The following is an 11577-nucleotide window of genomic DNA, read 5'->3' as shown; positions in this document are numbered from 1 at the left end:
TCTCAAGAAATTTTAATTTTTAAGAATCTTGCTATTCATTTAAGAACAACCTTAAAACCCAGTGACTCTAATGAGACAAGTGCTTAAAATGGCAGCTTAGTTGATTCAGATGGCAGTTCTATCAGAATAAAAAAATTTGCATCTATATCTGCACCAAAAATAAATAACCATTATTGAAAAAAAAAGTTACATCTAGTCCACTTTAAACAATTTAATAGGAGTATTTCCCGCAATGCTACGTACAAGTAACTATTTTAAATAGCGTTAATACAAACTAAGAAAAGTCAGAGAACCTGAAGTTAGAAAGATTTCACCTTTCTCGCACATAATAAAAGACATAATACATATGGTTCATTCAGACAACTATATAATCATAACTAAGAAAAAGCTTAAATAAAAGTGTGTAAATGAGGGAGCTAAAAGTCAGGCATCTAAATCTGTGTGTAGGCACTGAATAGCTGGTTTAATTTTCATAATTGCAAACACTTTCAACTTCCACAGTTTAAGGTGACTGACACCTATAGAATTCCCATTAACACTTATCCACATAATTAATTCATCTGAGTAGGTCTATCAAATTAAAAGGGAGGATTTATATGCATAAATCACATGACTAATGTTTACAGGATTACAACATATGCTGATACATGGATTTAGTTGTCTAATTTAAGTCTCAAAATTTAAAACTTTTAATCACAACATTTAAAATATGAGTTGTTTGCTTAATTATGCATCTAGGATGTATGGTATAGTCTTTAAAAACATAAGACGTGAGGAACTCCCACTGGATTTTAAAACAGAGCAATTAGTACATTTTTTCAAAGTGGCAACCAGAGTCCTCATGATCAATATATTATTCAAAATCTTGAGGTATACAAGAGAACTCATTCAGAAGCAGTCATTTTCCTTATTGACCACTTTCCTTACTTCGACAGTTTGAAAGCAGAAATCCTGTTAGAGATTTCTGCTTAGAAATGGATGACATAGCTCTGAAATTTTAGAAGTTTATGTAACTTCCTAAGTGCCTAAAAAGGAAAAATAATATTTTATACCCCAAGTTTTAATCAGGGATCAGTATTTACATTTGAATCAACACCTCTAAATACTTCATTAAAATCAGGATACTGGCCATCACAACACCATTAATATCAGTTAGTTAAACATCTTTTCAGTTGCTAAATGAAAATACACTTTCCAACACAAGGACATCTAATCATTCACCCATTATTATTGAACAGGTCAGTGTCACATTATTTGTCTTACTGTGCTCTTGTTCTAATAAATGACAACAGTAAAATAATTAGGTTGCTCTTTTTAGCACAAAGAAAAAGAGCTCAGTCCTGCAGACACTTTTCAAGTGTCTAATTTTATAAATGCAGATGGTCATATTAGTATACATAAAATAAAACTTGTGACAAAATGTTTAGAGAATCAGAATTCAAATCACTGTAACAGTTATTATTGATATCAAGTCTGCAATGGTTAGAGAGCTACAGCACTAAAATTGCAAGATAAGAACATATCATCAACTAATCAGTTAATGTCTATGAAACTGAATTCATCTGAGGTCTACTAACCACTTTGGTGGTAAGATGAAAATATATACCCACTTTGTTCCTGGGAGGGAAAGACAAGGCAAGCCACTGATTGGGTCTTACCCTCTTCTTCATCACCACTGAATGAGCAATTAGAGATTGTTCTGGTTCACAATACAGCTAAAGAACTGTTATTTTAAAAGACTCAATCTTTTAAAAATTTAAAACTTGATAAAGGATTGATCTACAGTTCATTGTGTCTACTCAGATGTTTTCAACTAGCAGCAATCCACCTGTTTTCAGAGTGAAGGTCTCAAGTATCCTCCTAGTTCCATCCTATTTCTTTAAAAACAAACCAAACTAAAATCATTAAGGCTGTTTATACCTGTGTCAACTTGACTTACTTATACCAAATGGAACAATCACTTTGAGGACCTTCAAGTGGAATGATCGGTCTCGCCAATATACCAGGGAAAGTCATTGCATCCGTTGGAATAATTAGTCTCCAACATCGCCATCTCTGTCACCTATGAGCCACAGAAAATGAAAACTTATAGCTAATAAGGCAGTTCCAAGCAGATCTCCCAGTGCAGTAAGATAAGGGATAGAAAAGCTGTCAGGATCTTTTCCTTTTTTCCAGAAGTGGTGCACCATCCAGTCAGCAATCCATAACAGAGTAAACACCTACAGAACATCAAACAACCAAAATCTGTATTACTATCACTTAAGTTATATTGAAGGCAAGTCAACAGTCAACATTACTGTCTCCTTAGTACTTAGCACTATTGTATACAACTGCTTTTGAAAAATATAAATAATTAATATGAATTCATTTCAGACTAAAACTCCCCACAACTAGAGACAGGGACACTTAGCCAGCTTCACTCAATCACATGCACAGGTAGAAGGAACACACTGAATCATTGATAGCATTCTTCACTCAGTCTATGCTTGAGGACCTCTGAAAATGGCAAGGAAAAGCAAAAATTCCAACCAAATGTGCAACTGCACTTCTCACACAAGACATTCTGTACAGTGAGAGTGTAAGTGGGGCTTTGAGATCATTCAGAACTGACCGATGTTGCCCTAGATGAAAACACTCAACACAGGTGTGACTCTTGTTCCCACAGGTCTAGAACTGAGCTGAAATGAGACATGATATAAAGAATATCAGGTCACATTAAGAACAGTTTCATCTGGATTGTATGAACTGCAAAAAACGGTCTAGAAGCTACTTTTATGCATGAAATACCAACTTCAGCCCTTCTGTAATAAGGCACACCTGCAATATATATTATGAAATTGTCACTCCAGGCTGAATTTGTCCCAAAGTAAAAGATCTCATTCCCAACTGTGACTGTCTGAACATTAGAGAGGTTTGATCTTAATACCAAAGGTATGCATAATCATTAATCCAGTTTTAGAAAAGAATTCTTTTAATGTTGCACAGCTGTATGATAAGAGATTCTGGTTCAGGGGAATCATGTGGTGTGGCATGGCACAAGATGAATGGAGAAAGGACCACTAACTGAGCTTCCATTTCTTCTTATCTCTTCTAAGGAGCTGCTTCAGATGAAACAAACACTGTATTTTATGTATTTTTAGTTAATCAGATCTTTAGGAAGGGTGAACTTAAGACAGTTCACAGGCATAATTAATTTTTAAAAAGTCTGCTATGTACATTTAAAGGAATATGAAGTATCAAAAGTGGTAAAAGGTACAAAATTCACATTTTATGTAGTAAGTGATCAATTACTGGTATCAAAAGTGTCTTTCTAAATGTATGCACTCATTTACTGAATACTGATACGATGGTTGCAAGACACTTCTCCCCAATACAGTAAAAAGAATGTCATATAAAAAATTGTGCTAAAAAAGTTTCTCAATTAATCTTTGCTTTGCAAAAGTATATGTTAAAATACAAGCTGGAATGTCTAATTAAAAAAAAAAAAAGAAAGGGAGGAGTATTTGCTTAATGAAAAATGCATGGCTTATTTATATAAACATATCTTCTGAAAAGGGAACTGTGTAGTCTAAGCTAATTATGCAAGTCCTAGGTGTGTTGACTGGAATCCAAACAAATATATTTAAAACAGATGTTTTCTTTGGAAGACTATCAGATTCTTTGAGTCAGCTCCTTCTTCTAACAGAGACAAAAAGAGGCCTGTTTATAAAAGATACTGTACATTAGTATCTGCTACAGGATGTGCACAGAAGACTCTGTAGTGCCCCACATCAACAATAGTTATGTATGTTCTATTAGAAGACGAGAGCATTCATTCCAAGAATAATTTATAATGCATTTATATGACACCACCAACTAGACGTAGCATACACAGTTCAATTTAAATGACAGTATGCACTTCTGGCTTTTAAAAATCATGACATGAAAACTGTTAATTTGTCTATATATTTTCCACCCAAAAATAACTGACTTTTAGACTACTGTGAAAAATGGGTAGTTTGGAAATTAGGTTTTGTGAACCTTCTCATATTAACTTACAGGTACGTAACACAAATTATAACAAACATGGCTTCTCTAAGTAATAGGAAAAAAGTTATAGCATATTATATTAACTGATGCTTATGAAAGTATATGATGGCAGTTGGGACATACTGCTTGCAGAATGAGACTGCAGTTCACCAGCCTGTATTTTGGTGAAGGAATAATGCTATCATCATGCATTTGCATGGCTAGAAACTCACTAACATTTAAGAATTATACAGATTGGTCTTTGGAAATGGTTATTTATTTGGCCACAGTAGCTGGTGTTGCAAGATCAATGTGACTTAAATCTTTAATGAGATTTTACTTCTTATCAGTGTTAAAAGGGGATGATCAAAGTCATCAATCAACTGTTACTTTTGAAAAAAAATAAGCACAAGCCCTACTACGAGTTTGCTGATTTTTGAAAGTAAAACAGTCCTTGAATTTAAAGTGGTAAGAAAAGTCGCTCACAAAGATCTGTCAGAGGTAAAAAGAAGGGAAAAGTCATTCAAAAGTCACTACAAGACTTGATACCTTAAGTGGCACAACACTTCACATTTTCTGGGATTTATCAGTGACCTATAGTTATTTCAGCAAAATCACGCAGATGGCACAGCAGTACACATACCGTGTACTTCTACTCTGCACTCATGCTATGAAGAAGAAAGCCTTCATACTTCAAATTGAAAACCAGCTGGCTTTGAGGGAAAAAATAAAGGGATCAACATTACAGAAAAGCATAATAAGACAGTACAAAAATGATCTGTTTAGCACAAAATGCTGTAGAAAAGTGCTAAGAAAAGCTTGTAAATATATGCAGAACTGTTCAAGATGTGAGCTAGTGTTTTTAAATTATTTAATATACAGAAGAAGAGAACAATGAAGTGTTTTTTTGCAAAAAAAGAGATGAGTAGTAGTAGAATTATGAAACAGAGCCCTAGGAATTCTTCCAGACTGAAGAATTAAATAAACCTGAGGTTTAAGAAAGGTAAGAAATAACTAAATATCTATATACATAAAAAGATCTAAGACAAGGGAGATGCTCTATAGTACTGAACAGGAAAAAAAGCCCAGAACAAGGATTGCAAAAATACAGGCAACATTCCAGATATTTTGAGACTTTGAAAAGAAGATCATGCTTCTGGAAAAAATTACAATCAAAATAGAGGAAAACGAAACTAAAAACATCATCAGTTTTAGACTAACAAAATATGAAATATGTATCCCAATAATGACTGATATTTTCTATTTATAAATGAGTATTTGTAAAAAGACTTCTTAGTCACATTGTCAAAAAGGTCCTCAGAAGACAGAAGCAGCAGAATATAGCAATAAGAATGAGAGGGAGGGAGGGAGCAAGGGAGGGAAAGAGCAAGAGTGAAGTCTTTATCAAACCCTAATGATGAAAAATCTGAAAATAAGGAGCATAGGTATACATACCATTTTGTACAACAAAGGACAGAAATAGAGAGTAATTCTCAATATTGAACTTTCTGATTCAAAATATGAATATCAGATTGAAACTGAAATTGAATATGAATGCTTAAATAAGAGTGAGCCTCACTATTTAAAGCTCAAATAACAAATTTAGCTAAAGAAAAGTTATTTTTGGTCTTTTGAATGTAGTAAGGACTGCTAAAAGCTATCTGCTTTTTCTCATGCTATTAATTTCTCATAACTTCTGAAATAGGAAAAGAATGAAACTTTATTATTTAAAATAAAAATACATAACTTCCTTCAAACATTCTTAATATTGCCTAAGCTTCCTATAGCCTAATTGATACATTGGAGGATGCTATAATATTTTTATTGTTTCTTGGATCTGAGATGATCATATTTCATCAGTGAATATATGTCAAATTAACAGTGGTAAAAAGTATAATATTCAAATGCATAATATTTGTAAAGGGGATTTCAATCTTTCATGTTCATATTAGTTTATACATTAGTTGCTGTGACTAGTGAATCCCAACACCAAACTGGAAGAGAAAGTTTAGGTTATATATCTGCATGTGTGTTTTCACACAGGTGTTATCAAAATTCTACTATACACTTAGTATGTAGAACCAAGACCTTTTAGCAGTTTATTTAGCATGTCCTAGATGGACAGGATAACCTGCATGTTACCAGTACTGCTGATTCACCCTAAATCATTTCCATGTGAAGATGCATTACAAAATAGTTTCATTCTGTTACTTTAGACAGGAAACATAGATGCAAATAAACTGTGGTGACCTCTTTTCAAATATATTTTAATTCTGCTTTACTCTCAAACTTATATTGACTCAAAATTCACCTATAATGTAACCATGACAAGATCTGGTAATTACTGCATAAGAACTCCTATAAATCCATGAAATTAAAAGGCAAGTTTATTTTTTTTTAATTATGAGTGAAAAACCCCAATTAAGGATTTCTAAAAACTACTGTATCCTGACTCTGACATCATTCTCACCAGATTTATAGTTTAGGTCTTCTAGTGGTTTTGACCCTTCATTAAGTTAATTTTTAAAGTATATATTAAATTTCTCAGATTTTAAATAGCTTTTGATGTCTTCATGTGAGACGAAGTAGTAACTGTATAGCACTCATAATAGATCTACACTGAACTCACTAGCTGAATTTCCATTGTCTACAGCCAAAATTCTGTGGTCAGTGAACTCTCAGAGTAGGGTCTACATACATTTTTCAAAAGAAATTTTTCTCCACTGTCTTCTCAAGTAGCATATCTGTTGTGTATTATGTCCAGGGGAAACAAGTCACTATTTCCTCCGAACACACAGAGATTTCCTTCAGCGTCTGGCTGCAAAGAAACCACTGAACAGCAAGTTCTTTCTTGCTTATTTTTCATGTTGTAGCTAAGTGGCATTAGCTGCACTATGGTATTCAAGTACACAGAGAGCATAACATAAATTTATGTAAGACTAAAACCTCATCTAAGTAAAAAACGGGATACCATTTTAACTGAAGTTGTTTCTAAATCAATTTGATTATATGGATGTAATTTTGTGAGCAGGAACTTTTTTTTTTTATTCCACAGTTTAAACCAGAATTCTTCAGACTGTCTTCTTTGTAGCTTTGCCCGACACCCTGGTTTGACCAAGACAGCCCTAATTTCAGGCTGTTTGTCAGCTGTCTGAATGAGGAGTGCAACCCAGACCACTAAGTGCTCAGGTATGCTCAACCTGCACTAGCTGTAGCACAACTCAATGTGTCATGCTACACACACACAAGCACTTTAAGCTCAGCCTTCTGGAGGCAAAAATGATATATCCCTGCTAATGACTTGGTAGGAGCCAGGCTTCTACCACAGACAGCAACATGCCTGGAAGTGAAAGAGCGGGTGATACCCACATTCAGATCCCAATGAATCTGGCAAGTCTGCTTCTCATGATGCGATGAAAAAGCACTGAACATACAGAACCCTCCAGCTTTGGACCTTAGTTTCCGTATTTCCTTGAATCATCTAGTCTCTTTAGCAGTTATATGCTCTACATTTTGGAAGTAATCTTTCCTATTAGAAAAAGCAGTATGTAAAACGCATCAGTATTTTCTCTATAAACACAACCTTCCTTATTTCTCTATAATGTACAATATACACCATGAGTTATTTTTCCACATTGATGGCCCATACCATCATTAGAATCCTCACACTAGTGAGAAATCCAAGATGATTTTGATGTGAGCAGGAAGTCATTATGAGCACTGCTGAATTCTTAGTTTTCTATTGCCCCAAAGAGCCCTGAAGCACTGCAAAAGTTACTTCACAGCAGTAGACATGGGACCTTCATTGGATAAGAAGGACTGCATTTTGGAATTACTTATTTGCTTGGTAATAGCTCTGGGAATCTCCGATTGTTTGTTTATTCCCCACAGCCTTTAACGTAACTGTGTGCTCAGATTTGGTTAGGAGGTGTGAAAATTCCTTAGAGGGCATTTTACTGGCTCAGTGAGAACATGAAGAACAGAGGCAGCCTTTGAATGCTCAGAGCTCTGTGCCAGGACTGATTGCTTGGCATTTCCAGTGCTTCTCTCATTCTGCTGCAGGTTGACAAGACAGAGGATGAAACTTTGCTCAGTGCATAGGCTTATATAGTTAAAAAATACTTACATCTTTGTGAGGTATAAGGACGACTATGTTTCAATTAATATATTCTTTGTTGGTCAAACGCCAGATTTTAACTGCATGTAGCATACTGGTATGTGCTTGTGTGTGACTTGTTTTTGTAAAATTTTCAAGAAAATGGTGTTCCTCTTAAATAGAGGCCACTCACCAAATCCAAAACACATTTAAAAACAACATACTGGTTTTCATTAATGCACATTGGCTTGCCCAGATACTGTATGCTGCATCATGTGAAGTACCCTATGTACTTACAGGGCATAACATTTTTTTGTATTTTCCTCTGATGCTGTCATTCATAAACACAGAACAGACTCTTCACTACAGAGCTAATTCAGACCTTTTGAACTCAAGCCTAAAAGTTCTAGTTGAATTCAGATTAATATAAATATTTATGCAGTTTTCCCCACCTTTATGAAAATATAATTGTGAAATCCTAGTCCCACTAAAGTTAAAGGGAGTATTGCCTTGGATTTCAATAGAACCAATTTATAAATTTAACTGAAGAACATTTCAAGAATATATATTTATATAAAGAACAGAAACAACTGTACTATTAAAGGTAGGAAAATTAAAAGAAAATAAAACACTTTCTGGATTTTCTTAAGTCTAGAAACCCAGAACTGTTTTGTTCATAGAGAATTCGGGAGAATGCAGATCATAACACTGGCTATTCATATTATTTAAAATATCTTAATTTAATGATTTTTAGAAACAACTATGTATTCAGTGAAACTGTACTGTTTTACTACATGGCATATTTTTGGTCAATAATAACTAAATCATACTCTAATGTACATCATGTCATATTAATTACTTATTTCCCATAAATATTTCAATTAAATGACATCCTAGGGAGAGAATATCTAAGAACAGGTAGGGAGAAGAGAGGAAAGAAGCTGGGTGGTGAAAAAAACAAAAATCAAACAATGAAAGTATCAGAATTGGATGAAAACGAAATTAACTACCTGACTGGAACTTCAGTAATACTGTATAGAGCTTACAATGCAAATAAATTGTTTTATCACTTTGGGAAGAGGAATATTGAAGTTTACATGCAATCTGAAAAAGTCTTGTTAAAATGCCAAATAGAATTCATATATATGTTACAAATTTACTGTAGAGATAATGTGGAATAGCATAAACTGACAGAGGAAGAGAGAAATATTAAAGTCATAATTCAAGTTTTTGTGTTAACATTTCCTTGATTTTTTTCAGCTTACTGTAAATTTCCAGTCATTTCCATTTTCCATTTCTACTTTTGTCATTTCCCTAACCCCTTCCTCTCCATTTTAAACAAACACAGAGATAATAAACAGATCTTGAAGTTAATTAAAAATCTATTTCAGCCCACTGTAAAATATGTCATTAAATAATTTAACATCTTACAATACTCACTTGAATTTTAACAATAGAAAATTCAGTTTGTTGCTGTTGTTGTTTTTAAATTTAGCACTAATTTTTTTAACATAGTGGAAAAAATGTGAATAGGTGGCATATTGCCATAACCATTATTCAGCTACATTTTCCACCTCCCAGCTCAACATAAATATAAGGAATTAGAAAGGGCAAAGTAGTGCTATCAAACCTCCTCAAACACAGGACTGACCATAATTAACTCTTACCTTTGGGAATCACTATGTTCTATTAAATTATCATTTACCACCTCAAACATAAAAGATGGAGCCTTCAAGCAGGCTTGTAATTTTTGACATCTGTTTTCATACGCCTTCCATGCAAAGTGAAAATAAATGCAAAAAGTCCAATATATTATGGTCAAAGATAACAAAAAAAGCTAACATCAACAGCAAAAGGAGGGTCAAGGAGAGCCTCCACCACTTGCTGAATGAGGAGGGTAGTGTAGTGTCAGGGGATGAGGAAAAGGCAGAGGTGCTCAATGCCTTCTTTGCCTTGGTCTTTAATGTCAAGACCGGTTGTCCTCAGGAGACTCGGCCCCCAGAGCCTGAAGTTAGGGACGGGGGGCTGTGTGAACCTCCCGTAATCCAGGAGGAGACGGTTAGTGACCTGCTGTGCCAGTTGGACACCCACAAGGCTATGGGCCCGGATGGGATTCACCCCAGAGTAATGAAGGAACTGGCAAACGAACTTGCCAAACCACTCTCTATTATCTACCGTCAGTCCTGGTTAACTGGAGAAGTTCCAGCTGACTGGAAATTGGCAAATGTAACACCCATCTACAAGAAGGGTCGGAAGGATGATCCAGGGAACTATAGGCCTGTCAGCCTGACCTCGGTGCCAGCCAAGGTGATGGAACAGATCATCCTGAGTGCCATTACACGGCACATGCAGGACAATCAGGCATCGGGGCCAGCCAACATGGATTCATGAAAGGCAGGTCCTGCTTGACCAACCTGGTCTCCTTCTATGACAAAGTGACCCGCTTAGTAGATGAGGGCAGGGCTGTGGATGTAGTCTATCTAGACTTCACTAAGGCATTCGACATAGGACAAACTGGCTGTCCAGCGTCCTCCTGGACAAACTGGCTGCCCGGGGCTTGGATGGGTGGACTCTTAAATGGGTTAAAAACTGGCTGGATGGCCGAGCCCAGAGAGTGGTGGTGAATGGGGCAAAGTCCAACTGGCGGCCGGTCACTAGCGGTGTTCCCCAGGGCTCAGTTCTGGGGCCGGTGCTGTTCAATATCTTTATAGATGATCTAGACGTAGGGATTGAGTGCACCCTCAGCAAATTTGCAGATGACACCAAGCTGGGTGGGAGTGTCGATCTGCTGGAGGGTAGGAAGGCCCTACAGAGGGATTTGGACAGGTTAGATAGATGGGCCGAGACCAACGGCATGAGGTTCAACAAGAACAAGTGCCGGGTCTTACACTTTGGCCACAACAACCCCATGCAGCTCTACAGGCTGGGGGAAGAGTGGTTAGAAAGCGGCCCGGTGGAAAGAGACCTGGGGGTGCTGATCGACAGCCGGCTAAACATGAGCCAGCAGTGTGCCCAGGTGGCCAAGAAGGCCAATGGCATCCTGGCCTCTATTAGGAATAGTGTAGCCAGCCGGTCTAGGGAGGTGATCGTCCCTCTGTACTCGGCACTGGTGAGGCCGCACCTTGAATACTGTGTCCAGTTCTGGGCCCCGCACTTCAAGAAAGATGTTGAGGTGTTGGAGCGAGTCCAGAGGAGGGCGACCAAGCTGGTGAAGGGTCTGGAGGGTCTGACCTATGAGGAATGGCTGAGGGAGCTGGGATTGTTTAGCCTGGAGAAGAGGAGGCTCCGAGGTGACCTTATTGCCGTCTACAACTACCTGAAGGGAGGTTGTAGTGAAGTGGGAGTTGGCCTCTTCTCCCAGGCAACTAGCGATAGGACAAGAGGACACAGCCTCAAGCTTTGCCAGGGGAGGTTCAGGTTGGACATTAGGAAGAATTTCTTTTCAGAAAGGGTTATTAGACATTGGAATGGGC

The 11577-nt window shown here is 36.6% G+C and overlaps 1 protein-coding gene across 1 annotated transcript in view; it reads right to left on the bottom strand.

Annotated features, from left to right (window-relative positions):
* Window positions 1-11577, bottom strand: part of SLC41A2 (solute carrier family 41 member 2) — a 58201-nt gene continuing 46624 nt past the window's right edge. The window contains exon 11 of the mRNA XM_068401130.1: window positions 1-2219. Coding sequence (XP_068257231.1) covers window positions 2034-2219 — 186 coding nt within the window. The 3' untranslated portion in view covers window positions 1-2033. The remainder of the gene's footprint in view (window positions 2220-11577) is intronic.

This window comes from Nyctibius grandis, chromosome 5, assembly GCF_013368605.1.
Source record: "Nyctibius grandis isolate bNycGra1 chromosome 5, bNycGra1.pri, whole genome shotgun sequence".
In the NCBI taxonomy this organism is placed as follows: domain Eukaryota; kingdom Metazoa; phylum Chordata; class Aves; order Nyctibiiformes; family Nyctibiidae; genus Nyctibius; species Nyctibius grandis.
Note: the sequence above shows the minus strand (reverse complement) of the source record. Positions and strands in the feature narration are given on the sequence as shown.